This window comes from Miniopterus schreibersii (genome assembly GCF_964146895.1).
Source record: "Miniopterus schreibersii genome assembly, chromosome: 4".
NCBI lineage: Eukaryota > Metazoa > Chordata > Mammalia > Chiroptera > Miniopteridae > Miniopterus > Miniopterus schreibersii.
The window spans coordinates 70,396,003-70,420,359 of record NC_138105.1 but is presented as its reverse complement, the minus strand read 5'-3'; the positions used below and the strand labels follow the sequence as shown (position 1 = coordinate 70,420,359).

At 41.5% G+C, this 24,357-nt stretch overlaps 2 protein-coding genes across 3 annotated transcripts in view; both read right to left on the bottom strand.

Moving 5' to 3' along the window:
* Positions 1-24,357, bottom strand: part of LOC308556031 (olfactory receptor 7A10-like) — a 38,056-nt gene that overhangs the window by 12,431 nt on the left and 1,268 nt on the right. The window contains exon 2 of one of the 2 annotated variants that reach the window (XM_081134999.1): positions 22,352-22,419. The exons of the other annotated variant lie outside the window; for it this stretch is intronic. The gene's annotated coding sequence lies outside the window, so the exon portion shown is untranslated. The remainder of the gene's footprint in view (positions 1-22,351; positions 22,420-24,357) is intronic. 2 annotated transcript variants of the gene reach the window in all.
* Positions 68-24,357, bottom strand: part of LOC308556027 (putative olfactory receptor 7A2) — a 32,852-nt gene continuing 8,562 nt past the window's right edge. The window contains exon 4 of the mRNA XM_081134985.1: positions 68-4,047. Coding sequence (XP_080991111.1) covers positions 3,087-4,047 — 961 coding nt within the window. The 3' untranslated portion in view covers positions 68-3,086. The remainder of the gene's footprint in view (positions 4,048-24,357) is intronic.

Here is a 24,357-nt window from a genome sequence, read left to right as displayed (position 1 = left end):
TAGAAGTCAAGGGAATTCAGCGTCTATTGGCTTTCAGTGGACTAACCTCCCAGCACCTTATCCCAACTCTGATTGAAAATATTTCAAGTCTGCATTAGAAAACTGGAATCTCCAAATATTGACACGTGGTAGGGACACAGGCCCTGACATCTACATAAAATTGCTATTTTTTTTCAACAAGGGGGAGAACTAAGTTCCTTTGATATAAACTTATATCACTGGGCTTCATGACAAATTAGCCAAAACAATTTGGTATTTCAACCTTATACAACAAGTTAAGGGCTGTCATTTAGTCCCTCGCCCTGAAATATTTGTTAATTATAAGAATTATATGTAGAATTTTTTTGCACTATTATCTAAGCTTGCAATAGGAAAGTAAATAGATTCTTCCCTGCAGGCTCCAGGAGAAACCTAGCCCTGCAAACATTTGGATTTTAGCCCACTGAGACCCATTTACTGTTTCTGACCTCAGGAACTGTAACAGCACAAATGTGCTTGTTTTAAATCACTCATGCGGTAATTTTACATTAGCTTTAAAAACTGAATACGGACAATTATTCAATGAAATTTTCTTCAGGAAACTGAGAATAAGTGTCTCAATCCATTCAGTTAGCATCCCCTGTTAAAGGCATTTTGAGCTGTAATCCTCCCTTATGTAGAAGAAATTTGTAACCAGTTTGGAGATACTCAGCCTCTTTAGCTGGTAGAGAATTTCTTACTGCATAAATGCAAATGTGCTTCAGGTTTTGATGCCTTTGAGGTATTAACATAGGAAAAGTAATTCATCATATAAGTCCTGTCTACCATTTACTTCACATCTTCATGTCCAAATTTCTGCTTCTTTTCATTTTATGTCCATTCAAACACTTATTCTTTTCATTTCTATCCTCTTCAACTTTCTCTTAAGTTTCCTTTCAACATAAACTATGAGATTATAAGTGAGTTTGTTTTGTGTACATATGTGTGTGTGTTTGAACTTAAAATTTATACAAATGAACACACATACATTTACATACAACTTTACCTTTGAACATTTAGTTCGGGCTCAATAAAATATATCCACATATCTTGTTTATTTTTTTCAACATCCATCCAAAGTCAAGTTTACTTTCCACATGACCTTCAGAAATAAGGAAATTGATGCTCAGGCATATTAAATGTTTAACAATTACATTAAGAAACCATTAAATTTTATTGTGCAGTTTCTTGACTTATACAGAAATGGAAACATGAAGTATGGACTGTAATGTTTGTATGGCTTTTATACATCAAATTGTGCATTTTCATGATCAGTTTATATTATGTAATTATACTTCAATGAATTACTTAGAAGGACAAAAGGCTAGGATCTAGAGCTCTGGTGGCTGATTCAGGCAGAGAAATGGTAGGAGGAATCTCTTCTAACTGGGAATAAATCAAAGTGTCATGAATATAGGAACAGTAGAAGTAAAATAAAACAATTCACATTCGGTATTCTTTCTTTTCTTTAAAATAGAAGATAAAAGTAGATATAGAAATAGGGTAAACTGATCATATATTGCTTCAAAGGAGAAGGGCACCATGGTCACACACAACATCATGAATGAGCCTTAGAAACAAACAAAGAGACTCACAGCTGACTATAGACTCACAAGGGGACAGGCAGAGCTCAGAACACCTCCCAGCCATACAATCTCACTTGGTGAGAATGACATTACATTAAATAATTTGCTTGTAGGTTGGCTTGTCATGCGGCAATACTTACTGATACAATTATCAAAGTGAACAGGAGTGAGGGCAGTAATGATATGCTGCTGATTGTTGTTGGCATTTGTTGTAATTTCTGAAGACGGCATTCATGGTTACTGAGTTATTTTCGTTTACTTCAGACAACTGTGTTTAAAAACTCTTATTGGGGTTCATTTCCTTGTAACCAGGAGAGGTGGAAAGAACACATATGTTTGTGTGGGAAATCTGGCAACCCTGATTTACAGGACTAAACAAGAATGCAAGTTCTATCCTGAGTCATTCTTTGACCATTAAAGATGAATAGAATCCTGAGCATAAGAGAGACATATATTGGAAGAAAGTGATAATGATCATTCACCATCCCTTCCAGGCTTATGGAAAATTTAGAAATGGGATCTATATTCTTTATAGTAATGAAAAGAGTCCTATCAGAGGCAGCACTGAAAGTTCTCAAGCAGAAACATAAAGATAATTCAATACAACATGGAAAAATACCAACCAAACTTCAATCATATGAATAAACCACTTTATGAATATGCATCGTTCCTCCATACTCCAATGAGTAGATGTACATCATGAAGAAGAACTATTTTACACAGTAATACAATGTGTGATTTTAAAATTTACTTCATGTATTGAAACTTATCTGTGATATTAAGGTGGTACTAGGTCAACCTATTTATTGAAACGTGTCTTTCAATGAACAGCCCTCTTGGAGACAAATGTTCGATAATCACTTTGCAAGTGGCTAAGGTAGGGATTGTGAACACTGAGCTGAAAGAGAACAGGATCTTAAAGAGGAGAAGAAACACCAGTCACCAGGTATTAAACACACCTGCATGTTAGAGTCCACATTATCAGGAAGAGCAGTTAAGATGGTGATATACAAAAGAATGTCAGACATAACAATGAAAAAGAGAGGTCTCTGACTTTCCACTCATAAAATTGTGTAAATTGCCTTGGTCATTAGGGTAGTTTTTTCCATAGAAGTAGCACAATTCAGGATGATTGTTTTAGTAAAAACCAATTATTTGGTGATATATATGTCATTTTAGCCAAATTATTCTAAAAATATCCATGTTGTCTCATTAAGTAAATGGGATTTTCCAAATTGTTTTACTCCATGTTAGAAATAAATTTGGAATAATAGAAAAACCACAAAGAGGAAAGCTGATGGATATCTGACAGAGCAGAAAGCTTAACTGAGTTACGTAAATTGAATAGAGAAGATGAGGTCAAAGAAATGGAAATTCCAGGAAATAAATGGAAAGAGCAAGTTCTACTTCCATAGTCTGAAGACAATCAGAATATCCAATTCAGAGCCTTTGACCTGGGCAGTCATGGGCAGGCCTTCATCCTTAGGACAATGGCCTGCTTGTAGTTTCCTTCACAAAGAATGTTTTCAGGGCCTGTTTGATGTCTTTGTTCCTGAGACTGTAGATGAAGGGGTTCAGCATGGGTGTGACCACGGTGTACAACACAGAGGCCATTGCACTGGCGTGTAAGCTGTGAGTAGCAGCAGAGCTGAGGTACACGCCCAGCATCGTACAATAAAATAAGGAGACAACCGAGAGGTGAGAGGCACAAGCAGAAAATGCTTTATACTTCCCTTGAGCTGATGACATTCCGTGTATGCAGGACACTATCTTAGAGTAAGAGTAAAGGATCCCAGCGAATGACCCACCACCAAGCAGGAGAGCTGAAAAATACATCACCATGTTATTTAAAAAGGTGTCTGAACAGGCAAGTTTGATCATCTGGTTGAGTTCACAGAAAAAGTGGGGGATTTCCAAGTCCATGCAGAAGGATAGTCGTAATGCCATTAAGCTTTGTAGCATGGAATTTAAGATACTTGTGATCCAGGACGCCAGAACCAGCAGTCCACAGAGCTGGGGTTTCATGATGATTGTGTAGTGCAGGGGGTGGCAGATGGCCACATACCTGTCATAGGCCATCACGGTCAGGAGGAAGACATCCAACACCGCAAAGAGTATAAGAAAATAAATCTGGCTGATGCAGCCTTCATAGGTGATGGCTTTGCTCTGTGTCTGGATGTTGAGCAGCATCTTCGGGACGGTGGTGGAGGTGAAGCAGATGTCCACCAAGGACAGGTTGGACAGGAAGAAGTACATGGGCGTGTGGAGGCGGGAGTCTGAGCTGACGGCCAGCACGAGGAGCAGGTTTCCCAGCACGGCCACCAGGTACATGGAGAGGAACAGCCCAAAGACGAGGGGCTGAAGTTCTGGTTCCTCTGAGAATCCCAGGAGAAGAAATTCTGAAATTTGTGTAAGATTCACTGGTTCCATGTGGAGGAGGTGACTACCAGGAAAGAGGAAAATGACATGACTAATTTACCTACAAACTTGCATTATTCACATATGGGAAATGCTACAATTCATATTTTGCAGTCCACACATTAATTTTAATATTTTGTGTATGAATATGGTCCCATTTAGGGGATATCCAGTGACACCCCTCATATGGAATATCTGTCCCAATCACCTATGTTTCTGAGAGGCTCATGTATTCTACAGTTTTAGTGAGAATTTCTTTGGTTCCCAGGAATACAAATTGAGTGCTGACCATGTTTTCAGTTCTGTCCAGGCTGTGAGATAGGGTGCTGAATAGCAAGTCTCTACAATCCAATCAAGGAGAAATAATGTAGAAACAAATAATAAAATAATAAATTATTCAGATGGTGGCAGGTGGTGTGAAGAAAAGGAAAGCATGTCTAAAGGAGAGCGTGGGAAGGGAGTTCTCTTTTTCATGGCTGTGTAGGTCAATGTACAAACAAGGTGATATTTGAGCAGAGACCTCAAATAAGTGAGCAGGGGAAAATTCTGAGATGTCCCTAATTAAATAACACTGAGGACACAGAGCGAGAGAAGAAGACAATAGTAGTCAACCAGCTGAAAGCTGTGGGCCGACTTACAAAAGACTGCCCCCCTTCCTGAGTGCGTGTGGAACTTCGAATCAGCTTCTGTAGTGGGCACTAGATGCCCCTGCATCCTGCCTGTGCCTGAGCTCTCAGCACTGTTGCCTGTAACTCATCAAAAGTAGTAAATATTCTTCCTTGTGTACCTATCTTGGAACTGCCCCACTTTACCTTCTTCTGTCCCCGCCCTGTCTGTAGACAGTGTAAATTCTTTCAAAACGACTTATATCTTCCTTCCTCAAAACATAAAGTATAAAATCCTGTCAACTTCAGGACAGTGGTCATGTTGTCTTTTCTGTCTCTCTCTGCTGCTGCTGGTGGTTTAGACTTCATGCCCCAACCTGGTCCTTTTCTGGCTGGCATTTGGCTAAATAAACCCTTTCGGTTTTTAAAAGAAAAGCACTTGGCCCAGAAATTTTTTTGTTTAACACAAGAGAGGATGGGAGACTCAAGGCTATGGGGGAAGATGTGTGCCAGGGAGAGGGAAAGGCTATGCAAAGGCCCCGAGGAAGGTGCTTGTTGTAAATATTTAACTCAAAAGAAGTGAAGCCAGTGTGCAGGGTGAGTGAGCGTGAGGGACAGTGATGAGAAGTGGTGTCAGACAAGTTGAGCAGTGAGGTGGCCTCTCTGCTGCTGCTGAAACCTCAGGCACAGGGACTTCCTCGTCCACACTGCCTCTCATACGTTATTAATATTGTTGCAAAGGTGTCCCGGGAATGGGAGAGATCCCCTCCTTAGAGCCTCCCCTCCACTGAGTGCTGGCCTCATACCCTAAGAGCCACCTTGGAACATGAGTGCAGCTATCCCTGCTCTGAGGACTGCTCACACCCAACACACACACACACACACACACACACACACACACACACACACCCCACTCCGTGGCCTCCTAGGTAGTGCTCCCATGTCCGTCTCACCCCAACCACGTGGATTTTGCTGGGAATCGATAGGACCCAAGCTGGCCAGGCCAGTGATCTTTTGCCTGTCAAATGTAGAAATGTTTCCTGAAATTCCAATTCTTAAGCCTTCCGTAGACAAATAGACTTGGGGTTCCATGCTGGGATGCCCATTTTCTGCCCTGTGCTTAATCAAACACACAAAGTAACCTGTTTAACCAAAGGAGAAGGTGCAGAGATGGGGGCGGAAGAATGAAGCGGATGAGGAGGAGGGGAGATGTCAGAAGCTCAGGGGTCCCCGAGAGACTGCGAGGAAGAAAAATCCTGCTTCTGGCAGCACTTAAAGCCTTAACACATTCCGCTGACGCCAGCAAAACAGAGAGAACAAATATCAGCTTGTCCGGGAGGCCAAGGAGCCTCGCGCATGGTCCGCCTGACAGCTGAGCGGGGCTGACCGGCTCTCACGGGGACAGGAGCCGACGCTGCGCTTGCACCGAGCCCGGGAGACGAGCCTGCTGTCCCCTGGCGCGGCCGTTTGACCGGCTAGCTTTGTGGGGCCCATAGGGGACAGGCCAGCCCCTTTCTCCCATTGCTTTTGCACCCTTCAGCTCGGGAAAAAACCAGAAGTGCAGCCACATTGATTTGGGTTGGAACCTTTAAACTGGCAGCAATTTTCTGGCAGAAAAGTGTTGCAATTTTGGAAAGCAACCTGGCATCAGCTCTAAGTATCACAAATAATGATATTATTTAACTCAGAGTGTCTCAGGCTCAGCACTGTTCACATTCAGGCCAGATTGTTCTGTGGTGAGGTCGGTCCTGTGCATTGAAGGTGGTTTAGAGCATCCCTGCCTCCACCCACCCCTCTCCAGTATGACAGGAAAAAATCTTTCTGGACATAGCTCAGTGCCACATGGGGGATAAAATCACCCCGATCAGACCACAGTTTACATTTAAAAGTTTAAACATATTTTAATAGCATTGATATGATAGCAATTTAATGATATAGAGATGAAAGATCATCAAAAGTGTGAGCGGCAGTCACATTATGTATGAAGCCTCATGTAGTCACTGAAATAAATGCACTACCCAGTCAAGCAAGCACACAACAGCCTCTTGCCTCTGGACAGCTAAGCTGAATTAGCTCTCAGGCGACAACAGGTAAATGTTCTTGGCTTCCGTTCTCTGTGACCCTCTCATGCAAGGTCAGCTGTGTTTGGGGGCTCACCTGGGAAGATCCCTGAGAGGAAGGTCACTGTGGGGATGTCTGAACCCCTCCCTGATGCTTAGTGATAGACACCAAAGCTCTGCTCCCAGGGAAGACAGCAGGAAGGTGGGAAGCACCCTTCTCCAGCCCGAATCAGGGCTCCAAACAAACAAAGGGCAATACAAACAAACATAACCGTGCTCCTCCCAGCCTACGTTTACACTCGCTGAGGGACTGGAGACGAGGAGATATTTATAAATCCCTGTACCTGCTCCTCAGGCACATTTCCCTCTTGTTACTCCAAACTCTAGACACACGAGTCCCCAGTGGAAAAATGTTCTCCACAGAAAGAAAATTATTCTGGATTTTCTGTTACCTGTAGACCACTAACAAGTCCATGAACTCAGTGTTTTGTTTTGTGTTTTTTGGTTTTTTCTTTTTTAACTCCTTCTCCATGAACTCTCCTCTCTTCCAGATCTCTAAATCTCCTAGAACCTCTTCTCAACTCTGAGTTCCGTTTTCTCCAAGTCTAAGACAGGAACCCGCCTGCATTAGGCCTCTCCTGCCTTCAGCACTGACTTCGGGTGGAGACATAGTCCTGATATCCCTGGAAAATTTCTGTTTTCATTTTCAACAAGTTGATCCTTTTGATAAGAAACCTTGGCTGCCCAGCCGGGCGTGGCTCAGCGGTTGAGCGTCGACCTGGGATCCAGGCGACCAGGGTTCGATTCCCGGTCAGGGCACATGCCCGGGTTGCGGGCTAGGCAGCCGATCAATGACTCTCTCATCATTGATGTTTCCATCTCTCTCTCCCTCTTCTTTCCTCTCTGAGATCAATAAAGATATATTAAACAAAAAAAAAAAGAATCCTTGGCCAACACATGCATTGTCTTCCTGACACTTGTGCCATAACAATTAGGAATTTCGTGCTTCCGTCCCAAGTTAAGAACTGTCATTTAGGCCCTCATTATAAAAATGACTGTTAATTCTGAAAGATATACTTAGATCATTTTATCCCCTATAAACTAAGCTTAGCACCCTTAAAGGATTGTCTGATTTAATTTTTATAAACAACTTATTAATGTGAAAGCACATTCATGAACTCTGTTCTCCATTGCAGAAATGGGACCTGCAAAGGAAGCCCCATTGCATAGTGATCGGCCCAAAGTTAATATCTGAGTTTGTGATGGGCCTTGATTTTAATTGTGTCAGATGCTTCTAGGGCAGTGGTTGTCAACCAGAAATAATTCCCCCCTGGGGATGTGTGGCAGTGTCTGAAGGGATGCCACTAATACCTAAAATCCACAGGAAAGCACCCACCACCCCAAATTAGTATCCTGTCCCCAATGTCAACACTGACAAGGTGAGAACACCTGCTCTAGACCAGCACTTGTCCCCTTCATTATGAATAAAAATCCCCAAAGTCTGTGGTTCAAATGCAAATTCTGATTGATCATGTCTCCAGTGGGCCCCGAGACTATCTCTGACAAGCCCCCAGGTGGTGGTGCTGCAGGTCCTCCTGGTCTGTGGACCACAGTGTGAGGAGCTAGGCTGTGGCTCTGTGTCAGAGTCACCTGTAAGTGGTTCTAGGTCTTCTGAACCAAAAATCATCTTTGCACATAATTTTGAAGGAATAGTGTACTCACTTATTCCAGAGGTTGTGCTGAATTCTGTGTTCGTTTCTTAGAATAAGGGCCCTTCAGTGACACAAAATAATGCACTTTTGAAAAGGGCTTTGCAGCAGGCAGAATGTGGGCCTCCAGAGATGTCCAGGTCCTTATCCCCAGCACCTTCGAGTATGATGCGTTTTATATCAAGAGAGGGTTAGGGCAGCAGAGGGACAGGCTTGTTAATCGGCTGACCTTAGGGTAGAAGATGAGCCAGGCCCACCCCGGTGGGACTAAGGTAACCACCACGGTTCTGTAAGTGGTGAAGAGACAAAAGAGTTGCCCTCAGGGGTTTGGAAAATGCTACAACAAAACTTCTCAGGTATGTTTTCATTTCACTGCAATCATTTTATGCATCTCATTCATTCTATAGTGTCATCCATCTTTATAGGCATACCCATCACTGAATTGTCAACTATGGTCCTTGTACTGCAGATTCAAACAATTTCCTCTTTATTAAAGTATTAAATAAATTAATTACAAATTGTTACTTAACCAAGAACGTAGACCCAATGCCTCTTGTCTCTGGGCTAGAGTTTGGGCTCCCAGGTGACTCAGGGAAAAGGTGGCAGGTTCCAACGTCTCTGACCCTTTCCTGATGTACCTGCTGGGCTCCCAGACTCACCTGGTTGGGTTTTCTTAGAGGAAGGTCTCTGTGTGGAAGATTGAATTGCTCCCTGGATGGTTGATGATGGAGACAGAAGCTCTGTCCCCACACAAGACATCAGGAAGGAGTGAAGCAGCAGTTCCTGAGCCAGCTTAAGAATCAAATGCAACAACCATGTCCTGTCCCCCAGCGTTGTACAAGCTGAGGGACTGCACGAGGGAGATATTAACAGCTCTCTCTATACCTGCTCATCAGGCACATTTCCCTCAGGTTATTCCAACTCCTAAGCATGTGATTTCCCTCTGGGCCTCTGGAGTAAACAGAAAGAAAATTTTTCCTAATGATTCTCTGATCCCAAAAGACCAGGTTGGGCACAGACCTGGTATCTCTGGAAAATTGCTGTTTTCTTCAACAAGGCAGAACTGTGCACCTTTGAGATGCAATCTTGTGCACCACACTCTTTGGCTTCCTGACACATTTGTCAAAATAATTGGGGACTTTATACTTATATCACAAGTTAAGAGCTGTCATTTAGTGCCTCATAAGATATTTATCCATTACTCTGGCTGGTGTGGCTCAGTGTGTTGAGCCTCATTCAGTGCACTGAGAGGATGTCGGTTTGATTCCGTCAGGGCACATGCCTGAGGTGGGGGCTTGATCCTCAGTAGGGAGCACGCAGGAGGCAGCCTATCGATGTTTTTCTCTCACCAATGTTTCTCTCTCTCTAAAGAATTAATAAAAACACATTTTAAAATATTTATTAAGTATAGGAGATACATTTAGATATTTTCATGCCACATGACCTGAGCTTAGCATTTTACAGGAATTGTCTGATTTAATTTTTACAAAAGTCCATTCTAGGGGTAGTGTTATGAACTCTCTTCCTCATGGCATAAATGGGGCTCAAAGGAGTTTATTAATCTGCTCAGAGTTCAAACTGATATGAGATGGGGTATTCACTGGAATTCTATCAGGATGCTTTTAGTTTTCACTGCGGGGCACTGGTTCTCAACCAGAGGTGACTTTGCCTCAGGGGCTATTTGGCAAGGTCTGAAGGATGATGCTGAACACTGACAATACCCAACACAAGTAATTATCCTGCCTCAACTGTCAACATGAAAAAGTGAGAACAACTGGCCTAGACCCACACTTCTTCAGCTTTACTGTGCATATGAGTCCCCCAGGTTCTAGTTCGAATGCAGAATCTGAATGATCAGGTCCTGGTGGGCTAGAGATTCTGAGAATCAATAGCAATCTTCTGTGTGATGTTGGTGCTGCAGGTCCTAGTCTGAGGACCACTCTTTTTTTGGGGTTTTATCCTTAGCCGAGGATATTTTCTCCATTGCTTTTCAGAGAGAGTGGAAGAGAGAGAGAGAGAGAAACATAGATGTGTGAGAAACACATTGATAGGTTGCCTCCTGAATGAGCCCTGACCCGGATCAAGGCTGGGGATTGAGGTATCAAGTCTGCAACCGAGGTACATGCCCTTGGCTGGAATCGAACCAGAGACCCTTAGTCTGCAGGCCGACACCCTAACTATTGAGCCAAACCAACCAGAGCTGAGGACCACTGGTTGAGTGGCAAGGCTGTGGTTCTTCTTTAGAGTCAGGTGCCGGTAGTTTTAGGTCTTCTCAATAAAAAAATCATAGTTCTTTGTGATTTTGAACAAATAAGGTATTCACTCATTCGAGAGGCTATTATAAATTCAGTGTTCACTTATTTCATATATGGATTCATGAATGATATCATATAATATACTTCTGAAAAATGCCCTCTTTAATTCTTTTATATAAAGGTCCTTGAGAAACTAAATAATATATTACTGAAAAAGATTTTATAGTAGGCAGAATGAGCACCTCCAAAGCATGCTAGGATCCTAGCCCCAGAAAACTGTAATCTGTCATTTTTCATAGCAAAGGAGAATTAAGATAGTAGATGGGATATGCTTGCTAATCAGCTGACTTTAAGGTAAAATTGGCCAGGCATCAAAAGCAAAAATAAGCAAATGGGAGTATATCAAACCAAAAAGCTTTGCACAGCATAAAACAATAACAACAACAAACCATCAACAAGACAAAAAGGCAACCTACGGAATGGAAGAAGATATTTGCGAATGATATATCTGGTAAAGGATTAATATCCAAAATACAGAAATAGCGCATACAACTCAACATAAATAATGAACAATTCAATTTAAAAAGTGGGCAGGAGACCTGAGTAGACATTGCTCCAAAGCAGACATACAGATGACCAAAAGACACATGAAAAGATGCTCAACATCACTCATTACCAGGGAAATGCAAGTCAAAACACAATGAGGGGGAGAGAAGCAAGATGGCGGCGCAGGTAACAGCCACACCCGCTGCCTCCCGCAACCACATCAAAATCACAACTAAAATACAGAACCACCGTCACTCAGAGCCTCCTGAACTGTAGCCGAACAGAAGCCCCACAACCAGGGAACTGAAGAAGCACCAAGACCAGGAGGAGGGGTGGAGACGAGGGCGGATCGGGGCTGAATCAGAGACGCGGCCGCGGGCCCACACCCAGTGCCGCAGGTTAAACCCGGGAGGGAATCTCCGCCGTGGGGGTTTCCCAGAGGAGGGAGGGGTCCCAGCCCCACAGCAGGCCCCCAGCCCAGGGCTCCAGGGCCGGGAAGAGACGTCCCCACAACTCCCGGCTGTGAAACCAGCGGGGACTGTCCCCGAGGGTCGCGGAGGCCGCGGGAGCCCCAGCAGCTCCTCTAAAGGGCCCGGCACGGACTCACTCGGACGCTCCCTCTGAGCCCAGCGCCGGGAGCAGCCTGAAAGGACCCGGGACACTCGGGGAGGAACTAACCTGCCTGAGATCCGGGCGAGAGCTGGAGGGGCGGCTTCCTCCCAGGCAGAAGGGCTGGCGGAGGCCATGGCTCCTGTGGCGAGTCCTCCCTGCACACAACCAGCAGGCAAGCAGGCAGGCGCCATATTTGAATCACCAGCACCTGCCTCACACCTTTGGCCCCGCCCCGTGAATCCCGGAGGCCCCGCCCCTCCCCACCTGCAGCTCATCCAGGCCATTTCCAGGGGCTTTTCTGTGCAAGTGGCCTCTCGAGCCTCATGCTTAGGACTTTCCTAAAATCTCTCAAACAAGCAGCAGCGTGCCCCATAGGGCTTGATAAGTGGCCCCAGGCCTGGCAATAGCAGCAGCCTGCACTGGCTCATAGCTTGGCCTCTCCTGGACAATGCCAAGCCCAGCACAAGTAGCAGCCAACTAGGGTTTGCTGTGTAGCTCATGCTGGGTGGCTCTGGGCAAGACACTGGGTTTGCACCTCCTGGGAGGCCTCAGAGACAGTGCACCTGGTGGTCAGACTTGATCACACTGGATTACAACCCTACCACATCCAAGAGTGACACACTCAAGGGGTGCACTTGGTGAACACCAAAGCTCCACTGAAGTAAATCCTGCTCCATAGGGGTGTCCCCAGCACAGCAGCTCTCTGGCTGTAGTTGCAGCTGGTCCTCACAGCTGATTGGTCTGGAGGTCAGTTCTTCCCAGTGATGCCAACAGCAACCAAGGCTCAACTACAACAGGACAGTGCACACAGCCCACACAGGGGAGCACCTAGAAGGCCCCGCTCAGGTGACTGGGGAGGCTGAGCCCCTGGACCCTACAGGACACCTACTACACAAAGCCACTACAAATTCCAGGAGACATAGCAGCTTTACCTAATACACAGAAACAAACACCAGGAAGCAGCCAAAATGTGGAGTCAAAGAAACATGTCACAAAGGAAAGAACAGAAGAAATCTCTAGAAAAGGAACTAAATAAAATAGATCCAAGCAAGCTAACAGATACAGAGTTCAGAATAATGGTTATAGGGATGCTCAAGGATATTAGTAAGAGTATGACGAAAATAATTGAGAAAATCGATGACAATAAAGTACCAATTTGAAATGAAGGCTACAGGAACTGAAATGAAGAATAATTTACAGGGAATCAACATTAGAGGATGCTGAGAATCAAATCAGCAATTTGGAACATGAAGAAACAAAAACACTCAACCAGAAGAGCAAAAAGAAAAAAGAATCCAGAAATATGAAGATAGTATAAGGAGCCTTTGGGACAACTTTAAGAGGCCCAACATTCGTATTATTGGGGTGCCAGAAGGAGAGGAAAGAGAGTAAGAAATTGAAAACCTATATGGAAAAATAATTACAGAAAACTTCCCCTACCTGGGGAAAGAAATAGACTTACAAGTCCAGGAAGTACAAAGTGTCCCCAACAAGAGGAACCCAAAGAGGCTCACGGCAAGACACACCATCATTAAAATGCCAAAGGTTAAAGACAAAGAGAGAACCCTAAAAGCACCAAGAGAAAAGCAGTTAATTACCTACAAGGGAGCACCCATACGACTGTCAGCTGATTTCTCAACAGAAACTTTGCAGGCCAGAAGGGAGTGGCAAGAAATATTCAAAGTGATGAAAAACATGGAACTACAACCAAGATTACTCTACCCAGCAAAGCTGTCATTGAGAGTTGAAGGTCAGATAAAGAGCTTCTCAGACAAGGAAAAGCTAAAGGAGTTCATCACCCCCAAATCTGCACTACAGGAAATGCTTAAGGGTCTTCTTTAACAAGAAGCTAATGAACAAAAGAATCTGATGAACTAAATAGATCCAGAAACATTGATGCATGTAACAGATGATCATATTTCAGAGGGAAGAGGGAAGGGGGGTGGACGGTGGGAAGAGATTAACCAAAGAAGTTATATGCATACATGCATAATCCATGGGCACAGACAATGACAGGGTGAAGTCCTAGTGAGAGGGTAGAAGCGAGGTGAAGGGAGTCAACTGGGGGGGAAAAATGGGACACCTGTAATACTTTCAACAATAAAGATAAATTAAAAGAAAACACAATGAGATATCCCCTCACCCCTGTCAGAATGGCTATTATCACAAAGTAGACAAACAACAAATGTTGGTGAGGATGTGGAGAACAGGGAACCCTCGTGCACTGTTGGTAGTACTGCAAATTGGTGCAGCCACTATGGAAAACAGTATAGCAATTCCTCGAAAAGTTAAAAATATAAGTATTGTATGACCCAACAATTCCACTTTTGGGCATGTATCTGAATAAAATGAAAACAGTAATTTGAAGAGATATATGCACCTCTATGTTCATTGCAGCATTGCTTACAATAGCCAAGATATGGAAGCAACTGAGGTGTCCATTGATAGATGAGTGGATAAAGAAGATGTGGTACATATATAGAATACAATATTACTCAGCCATAAAAATAATGAAATCTTGCCATTTGCAATATCATGGATGAACATAGAGAGTATTATGTTAAGTGAAATAAATCAAACAGAGAAAAAATACCATATGATTTCCCTGATATGTGGAATCTAAAAAAGAAAACAAACAAATAAGCAAAATAAAACAAATTCATAGGTACAGAGAACTGATGGTTGCTAGAGAGGAGTGGGTGTGGAGTGAGGGGACAAGAGGAAGGGAATTAAAAAGTATAAAGATCCAGTTGTAAAATAAGTCGTGGGGCTACAATATATGGCATAGGGAATAGAGTCAATAATGCTGTAATAATTATGTGTGGGAGACATGGTTACTAGACTTATTATAGTGATCACTTTGTAAGGTATATAAATATTAAATCACTATGTTATACACCTGAAACTAATATAATGTTGTATGTAAACTATAATTAAGATATGATTGGTAATAATTACATAGGTGAGGCTAATGTAATTGCCATAGTCCTCTGAATGTGGAAGAGGAAGGAAAATATATAGTTGGTATCAGAGCAAGATTTTAAAATGCTATGCTGCTGACTTTAAAGATGGAGAAAGGGATCCTGAATAACCAACTGCAACTGAAGACAAGCTGGAGAGCACCCTCATAACTAAGGACCTAAAGTGGAGACTGCACAGAGACTGGGTAGAAAGTGCAGAGGCACAAGAGGGCTGGCTAGACTCCCACAGGCAGCAGCTGAAGGTCTGGAGGGATATCTCAGCTGTGTGGGGGGGTTCCCACTGAGAATTCTGGGGCTTAAACCCCAGGCTGGGCTTCCCAGCCCAGAGCACCAGAAATGGGAAAGGTTCCCACATAACATCTGGCTGTGAAAAGCACCTGGGTTTCTGTCTGCCAGGGAGAAACAGCTGGAAAGGCAGGCACCCTCTTAAAGGGCCAACACACAAAGTTTCATGTGCAGCCACATGAGTATGATGTTGGCTGTAGGTCTGTCATATATGGCCTTTATTTATGTTAAGGTATGATCCCTCTATTCCCACTTTGCTGAGAGTTTTTATCAGAAATCGGTGCTGGATTTTGTCACATGCTTTTTCTGCATATGTTGATAAGATCATGATTTTTGTCCTTCATTTTGTTTATGTGATGTATCACATTTATTGATTTGTGAATATTATACCAGCTTTGCATCCCCGGAATAAATCCCACTTGGTGGTGGTGTATGATCTTTTTAATGTATTGCTGGATCCAGTTTGCTAGTATTTTAGTGAGGATTTGAGCATCTATGTTCATCAGGGATATGTAATTTTCTTTCTTTATAGTGTCTTTATATGGTTTTGACACTGGCCTCATAAAAAGAGCTTGGGAGTTTTCTCTCCTCTTGAATTTTCTGGAATAGTTTGAGGAGGACAGGTGTTAATTCTTCTTTGAATATTTGGTAAAACTCGCCTGTAAATCCATCTCATCCCAGACTTTTGTTTGCTGGGAGTCTTTTGATTACTGCTTCAATTTCATTAGTTGTTATCGGCCTATTCAGGTTTTCTGATCCTTCCTGATTCAGCTTTGGAGGATTGTATGCTTCTAGGAATTTGTCCATTTCACCCAGGTTGTCCAGTTTGTTGGCATCTAGTTGCTCATAGTATTTTCTTACAATCACTTGTATTTCTGTTGGGTCAGTTGTTATATTGCCTCTTTCATTTCTGATTTTATTTATTTAGGTCCTCTCTCTTTGTTTCTTAGTGAGTCTAACTAAAGGTTCATCAATCTTATCTTTTCAAACAACCAGCTCTTGGTTTCATTGATTTTTTTTTTTTTGGTCTCTATGTCATTAATTTCTGCTCTGATCTTTATTATTTCCTTCCTTTTACTTCCTCAGGGCTTTTCTTGCTGTTCTCTTTCTAATACTTTTAGTTGTGCGTTAGATGGTTTATTAGAGCTTTTTCTTGTATCTTGAGGTATGCCTATAATGCTATAACTTTTCTCTCAGGACTGCTTTCACTGTGTCCCACAGATTTGGGGTTGTTGTCTGTTCATTTTCATTTTTTTCCAGGAAATTTTTGACTTCTTCCTTGATCTCATTGGTAACCAATTCATTGTTTAATAACATGCTATTTAGCCTCCATGTGTTTGAATATTTTTGAGTTTTGTAATAGTGGTTGATTTCTAGTTTCATGACATTGTGGTCTGAGAAGATGCTTGATATGATTTCAATCTTCTTGAACTTGTAGAGACTTGCTTTGTGCCCTAACATGTGGTCTGTTTTTAAGAATGTTCCACGTGCACTTGAGAAGAATATGTATTCTGCTGCTTTGAGATGAAATGTTCTGTAAATATTAATTAAATCCATTAGATCAAGTGTGTCATTTAAGGTCTGTGTTTCCCTGTTGATTTTTTCTCTTGATCCGTCCAATGCTGACAGTGGGGTGTTAAAGTCCCCCTCTATGATTGTGTTGCTGTCGATCTCCCTGTTAAAGTCCACCAAGAAATTTTTTATATATTTAGTTGTGATGGTACAGAGGTTGGGGTGGTGGAGGGGCACATGGAGACATGATGGTGGTTGGGGTCCTCGGCCTTTGTTCTCAGACCATCATCAGGACAGAGAAAAGAGGAAGAAAAAGATATGAAGGTGAAAAATGAGAAGCTTCGTAGAGAGAGGAGCTTGGTCTCCAGGAGTCTGGAATCTGTGCCTCAGTTTGCCCTTCCAGGACTGGGGAGGGAGATGTGGACCTTCCACCCACCCACCACTTCAGCACTTCCTCCTGTATCCAAATCCAGGGTGACAGGCAGAAAGCTGAGAAGAGCAGAGCTGACTGAGTGGGTTTCAGGAATGGCTTACTCCAGCCACAGCCCAGCTGCAGCAGTGTTGCCGGAGAGTCTAATTCTTTCCCAGAAGACACTGATTATGCATCAGGCTCCATGCTAGTAGGACACGAGGCTGTCTGCCCTGAGGGCACTCATGCCTTTGGGAGGTGACTCTTTACCTCGTTTTGTTCCAGACATCAACGAATGTAGACCATCCTCAAAAGTGTCCTGTGGAAAATTCACAGACTGCAAGAACATAGAGGGGGGCTACTACTGTACATGCAGCCCAGGATATGAGCTTGTTTCTGGGGCAGCAAATTTCAGTACTGAGAGTCAGAACACGTGTAAAGGTAAGAATGACCCCGCACCTTCTGTCTCCCCATCCATGAGGTTTGGAGTCACCAGAGCCATTCCTGCAGCATAAAGGGTGCAGGGTCCTGGTTAGAGGTGCAGCACCCAGGTCTGAGTAGGGACAAGTGTGCCTGTGCCCACTTGATTGATCTCTTCCCACCCCTGCCTTCCCTCTGAGATCCCTCAGTCTGTTCCATGCTTCTGTGTCTCTGGATCTATTTTGTTCATCAGTTTATTTTGTTCATTATATTCTGCATACGAGTGAGATCATGTGATAATTTCTTTCTCTGACTGGCTTATTTCACTTAGCACAATACTCTCCATGTCCCTACATGCTGTCTTATAGGGTAAGGGATCCTTCTTTTTTACAGCTGCATAATATTCTATGGTGTAAATATACCACAGCTTTTTTATCCACTCATCTACTGATGGGCACTTGAGCTGTTTCCAGATCTTAGCTATTATAAATTGTGCTTCTATGAACATAGAGGTGCATAAGTTCTTTCTGATTGATGTTTTGGGTTTCTTAGGATATATTCCTAGAAGTGGGATCACTGAGTCAAATGGCAGTTTGATTTTTTAATTTTTTGAGGAAACTCCACACTGTTTTCCCTAGTGACTACACCAGTCTGCGTTCCCACCAGTAGTGTACTAGGGTTCCCTTTTCTCCACATCCTTGCCAGCACTTGTCCTTTGTTGATTTGTTGATGGTAGCAATTCTGACGGGTGTGAGGTGATATCTCATTGTTGTTTTAATTTGCATCTCTTTGATGATTAGAGACTTTGAGCATGTTTTCATATGTCTCTTGGCCATCTGTATGTCCTCTTTGGATAAGTGTCTATTTAGGTACTTCGCCATATTTTTAATTGGATTGTCTTCCTTTTGTTAAGTTGTATGAGTTCCTTATATATTTTGGGTATTAATCATTTATCAGATGTGTTCTCCCATATAGTGGGCTCCCTTTTCATTTTGTTAATGGTTTCTTTTGCTGTGCAGAAGCTTTTTATTTTGATGCAGTCCCATTTGTTTATTTTCTCCTTTGTTTCTCTTTCCCTAGGAGATGTACTGGCAAACATTTTGCTACGAGAGATGTCTGAGATTTTGCTGCCTATGTTTCTTCTAGGATTTTTATGGTTTCACATCTTACATTTAAGTTTTTTTATCCCTTTTGAGTTTATCCTTGTGTATGGTGTAAGTTGGTGGTCTAGTTTCATTTTTTTGCATGTACCTGTCCAATTTTCCCAACACCATTTATTGACGAGGTCATCTTTACTCCATTGTATGTTCTTTTCTCCTTTGTCAAGTAGTAATTGAGAGTAATGGTTTGGGTAGGTTTCTGGGTTCTCTGTTCTGTTCTACTGATCTATATATCTGTTCTTGTGCCAGTACCAGGCTGTTCTGATTACAGTGGCTTTGTGGTATAACTTGATATCTAGTATTGTGATCCCTCCAACTTTATTCTTCTTTCTCAAGATTGTCATGGCAATTCTGGGCCTTTTTTAGTTCCATATAAATTGTAAAGTGTTTGTTCTAAATCTGTGAAATATGCTGTTGGTATTTTAATAGAGATTGCATTGAAATTATAGATTGCTTTGGGGAGTATAGACATTTTAATGATAAATTCTTCCAGTCCATAAACACAGTATATTCTTCCACTTGTTTATATTTTCTATCTCTTTTGCAATGTCCTGTAGTTTTCTGAGAATAGGTCTTTTACCTCCTTGGTTAAGTTTATTCCTAAGTATCTTAATTTTTTATTGCAATGGTAAATGGGATTGCTTTTTTAGTTTCTCTTTCTCAGCATGTATTTTTGGTGCATTAACATGCCATAGATTTCTGGGTGTTAATTTTTTATCCTGCTACTTTCCCAAATTCATTTATTAAATCTAGTTGTTTTTTGGTGGAGTCTTTAGGATTTTCTATGTACAATATCATGTCATCTGCAAATTATGACAGTTTCACTTCCTCCTTTCCAATTTTGATACCTTTTATGTTTTCTTGATTGCTGTAGCTAAGACTTCCAGTACTATGTTGAATAAGAGTGGTGAAAGTGGACACCCCTGTCTTGTTCCTGTTCTTAGGGGAAATGCTTTTAGTTTTTGCCCACTGAATATGATATTGGCTGTAGATTTGTTAGATATGGCCTTTATTATGGCCTTTATTATACTGAGGTATGATCCCTCTAGTCCCACTTTGTTGAGAGTTTTTTATCAGAAATGAGTGTTGGATTTTGTCAAATGCTTTCTGCTTCTACTGATATGATCATGTGATTTTTGTTTTTCATCTTGTTTATGTGATGTATCACATTTATTGATTTGTGAATATTGTACCAGCCTTGCATCCCTGGAATAAATACCACTTGCTCATGATGTATGATCTTTTTAATATATTGCTGGATCCAATTTGCTAATATTTTGTTGAGGATTTTAGCATCTATGTTTATCAGGGATGTTGGTCTGTAATTCTCTTTCTTTGTAGTGTCTTTATCTGGTATTGGAATTAGACTAATGCTGGCCTTGTAAAAAGAGCTTGAAAGTGTTCCTTTCTCTTCGATTTTTTGGAATAGTTTGAGAAGAGTAGGTGTTAGTTCTTCTTTGATTGTTTGGTAAAACTCCCCTGTGAAGCCATCAGACTAGGGCTTTTGCATGCTGGGAGGTTTTTTTTATTACTGCTTCAACTTCATCGGTAGTTATTGGCCTATTCAGGTTTTCTAACTCTTCCTTATTGAGTTTTGGAAAGTTGTATTTTCCTAGGAATTTGTCCATTTCATCCAGGTTGTCCAGCTTGGTGGCGTATAGTTGTTCGTAGTATTTTTTTTTTTACAATCCTTTGTACTTCTGTTGGATCAGTTGTTACTTCACCTATTTCATTTCTGATTTTGTTTATTTGGGTGTTCTCTGTTTCTTGATGAGTCTAGCTAAAGATTCATCAATCTTGTTTATATTTTCAAAGAACCAGCTCTTGGTTTCCTTGATCTTTTGTATTTTTTTTATTTTTTACTTTTATTTTTTAGTCTCTATGTCATTTATTTCTGCTCTGATCCTTATTTTTCTCTCCTTCTACTTACTCTGGGCATTTCTTGTTCTCTTTCTAAGTTTTTAAATTGTAGGGTTAGATAGTTTATTGTTTTTTGAAGTAGGCCTATAGTGCTATGAACTTCCCTCTCAGGGCTGCTTTCATTGTGCCCCATAGATTTGGGGTTGTTGTGCGTTCATTTTGATTTGCATCCAGGGAGTTTTTGATTTCTTCCTTGCTCTCTTTGGTAACCCATTCATTGTTTAATAACATACTATATAGCCTCCATGTCTTGAATGTTTTTTAGGGTTTTATTGTAGTTGATTTCTAATTTCATGCCATTGTGATCTGAGAAGATGCTTGATCTGATTCCAATTTTCTTGAACTTGTAGAGACTTGTTTTGTGTCCTAACATGTGGTCTATCTTTGAGAATGTCCTGTGTGCACTTGAGATGAATGTATATTCTGCAGCTTTGGGATGGAATGTTTGGTAAATGTCAATTAAATCCATCTGATCGAGTGTCATTTAGGGTCACTGTTCCCTTGTTGAGTTTTTTGTCTGGAAGACCTATCCAGTGAAGTCAGTGGGGTGTTGGTTGGACTTCACTGTTAGAGAGTTCTTCATTAGGGTGAACCACACAGTTGGCCTCACTAACATCCACCACCCAGTAGCAGGAAGCAGCTGGTTCTACCACATCTGTCTCATTGAAGCTCTTCTGATACTGAGGGCATCTGTCATCTCTCCTAAGAGGCTTCCCTGACCATGTCCTGTGGTGTCCCCAGCCATTTCCTACAGAATATTCTACCCACATAATGTGAAAGTGAATGGTGAGTCTGTGAGTGATGATGTAAAGGCAGCTGAAGAATTTTTGGAAATTCTAGATAAGCTAATTGTGGAGGAAAATTACTTGCCAGAGTGAATACTCAATATGGATGAAACTAGAAACTGATGCCTGAAAGGACTTTCATCCATAGGAAGACAGGTTAATGCCAGGTTTCCAGGCTTTTAAGGATAGGATAACTGTCTAGCTTGGGGGTAATATTGCAGGCCACAAATTGGAACCCTTTGTGAGCTGGCAGTGAGAACCCCCAGGGACTTCACGCATATCAGTAAACATACATTGCCAGTTTAACCAGGAATAAGAAGTCCTGATGACCCAGCTCCTCCCATGTTGCTCTTTTTGATGGTACCATTGCAGATGTCATGGGCAATCAGGAAAGCATACTTACTAGCTCTGTTAACTACATAAGGTGTTTCCTATACAAATTATACCCTATTCGGATATAATCTAGAGAAGAGAAGAATCAGACAATACTCCCAAGGCCAAATACCTGATTTAGTTTCCTGGTAAGCATAAGAGAGCTTTCAGAAAAATCCACACTGATGGGTTTTTGATGTGGATCTTCTGAAGACATTGGTGGAAACCTACATCTCTCAAAAATGGAAATCAAATAGTTGTTGTTGGTTTTGAGGCTAGTCTTTTTTTTTTTTTTTTTTAATATATCTTTATTGATTTGAGAGAGAGGAAGGGAGAGGGAGAGAGAGAGATAGAAACATCAACGATGAGTCATTGATCAAACCCGTAACTGGGCATGTGCCCTGACCGGGAATCGAACCCCGATTGCCTGGATCCTAGGTTGACGCTCAACCGCTGAGCCACGCCTGGCCGGGCTTAAGGATAGTCTTGAATTGGAAGTGCAAAGAATTGTGACAATGGGCTAGAAGATAGTGTCCCCAAAGCTCCTATGTATCTCTCTCTCTGTATGGTTGCTCCAAAATATGACTAATGCCTTCTTCCCCTTTCCCTCCCAAATCTTATGCAAGTGAGACTACTGGTGAATTCTAAGATGGACCATAAAGGGCATGGGCTCGGGAAAACATAGTTAATAACATTACCCTCAGGGGAATGTCTCCAGCTCTAGATTTTGTTGCTCTATCACAGCTCCATCTTCTTAAATCAAAGTCTGTTCAACAAATAACAATCAGAAGAGAAAAAGCAAAGGCCCAGATATAAAAATAGTAACTCACATAAAAATATATTCTTTCATAAACCTGTCATACAAAAACAATTACAACTGTTTATACATATGGAAAATAGAAAAAGGCTCTTATACTTGTCATCTAAAAAGGAGCTTTGTTAGTAAGAAAAGTAGAATGTATATAATGAACTAGGGCTATCCAAGAACTGTCATAAGACTAGTAGGAAAACTCCATCAAATACCACACTGTTAAGGAACCATATTTTAGTGGTCCCTTAACACACAACAAATAAAACACTATTTAAAAATTAAACCTAACTGCATTTTAGAAATGCACTTCAATTTATCCATGGATCCAACAAGTTTCAACATAAGAGGAAAAAATATTAACTGTTTTAAGAAAAAAGCACTACCTATTAATCTTAGGTACTATTGTTGAGATAACTCGAATTATCTCACCTCTATATTCACTTTTGAAAGCAGTTAGAAATCCACACTGCAATAATGTACTTTAAAACAGAGGCTTGATAGACACAGTATATTTACAACTTTATTAACAACTCTCTCATGTTGAAAGTTTTCTGGAACATTATAGATGAATTAATTTCTATTAAGCTTTCTCATGTTACTTACGTTTATATTTCTTTTTGGTGGGAGTTCACACATGTAAAGATGTGGACCAATTGACATCTTTCCCATACAGTTTACACTCAAGAAGTTTTACCCAGTCAGTCCTTTCATGCCTTTGGAAAGAACTGGGATGACTAGAGTCTTTCCATATTTCTTACATTTATATGATGTCTCTCCATTGTGCACTCTCATGTCTTCAAATAGTTGTGTGACAAATGAAGGCTTTACCACAATATTTGTATTCATAGAATTTCTCTCCAGTGTGAGTGCTTTTGTGTATTTCAAAACCTAAATAAGAAATAGCTCTACCACACTGCTTACTCCATAGGGTTTCTGTCCTCTGTAATTTCTTTCATGGCTTCAAAAACTTTGATAACATCTGAAGCTTTTGCAACTCTTACATTCATAAGGCTTCTCTCATATATGAGTTCTTCTGCATGTTCTAGGCAACTGTAATCTCTGTAGGCTTTACCACACTACTTATATTCATAGGGTATCTCATATGACTTCTTTCGTGTTTTTGGAAGGAAGAGGAATGAATAAAGACTTTACCACACTGTACACATTCATAGGGTTTCCTTCCAGTGTGCAGTCTCTTGTGTATTTTTAACATTTGTTTATGGAAGAAGGCTTTCCCACATTCCTGACATTCATGGGATTTCTCTCCAGTATGAACTCTTTCATGTGTTTCAAAGGAACTGTCATGTTTGCAGGCTTTACCAGATTGTTGATATTCATGGGGTTTCTCTCCAGGGTGCAGTCTCATTTTTTTTAAGGTTTGGTCTTGGGAAAAGGCTCTCCCACACTTGCATTTATAGGGTTTCTCTCCAGTATGAGTTCTTTCATGTAAACTGAAAGGAAGAGTAATAACTAAAGGCTTTACTACATTGTTTACATTCACTGGGTTTCTCTCCGTGTGAGTCCTTTCATGTACCCGAAATGAACTGGGAGAAAGAAATGCTCTCACATTTCTTACATTTATAAGGTCCTTCTCCAGTGTGAGTGATCATGTGTACTTGAAGGCATGACAGCTCACCAAAGGCTTTCTCACACTCCTTACATTCATAAGGTTTCTCTCCAGTATGAATTCCTTTATGCTTTTGAAGAGAACTAGGGCTACTGAGGGCTTTACCACATTGCTTACATTCATACTGTTTCTCTCCTGTGTGAGTTCTTTCATGTGTTTGGAAAGTATATTTGTATCTACAGGCTTTACCACACTGTTTACATTCATAGGTTTTTTCTCCAGTGTGCTGTCTCATGAGTACTTTTAAGGTTTGGTTATGGGAGAAG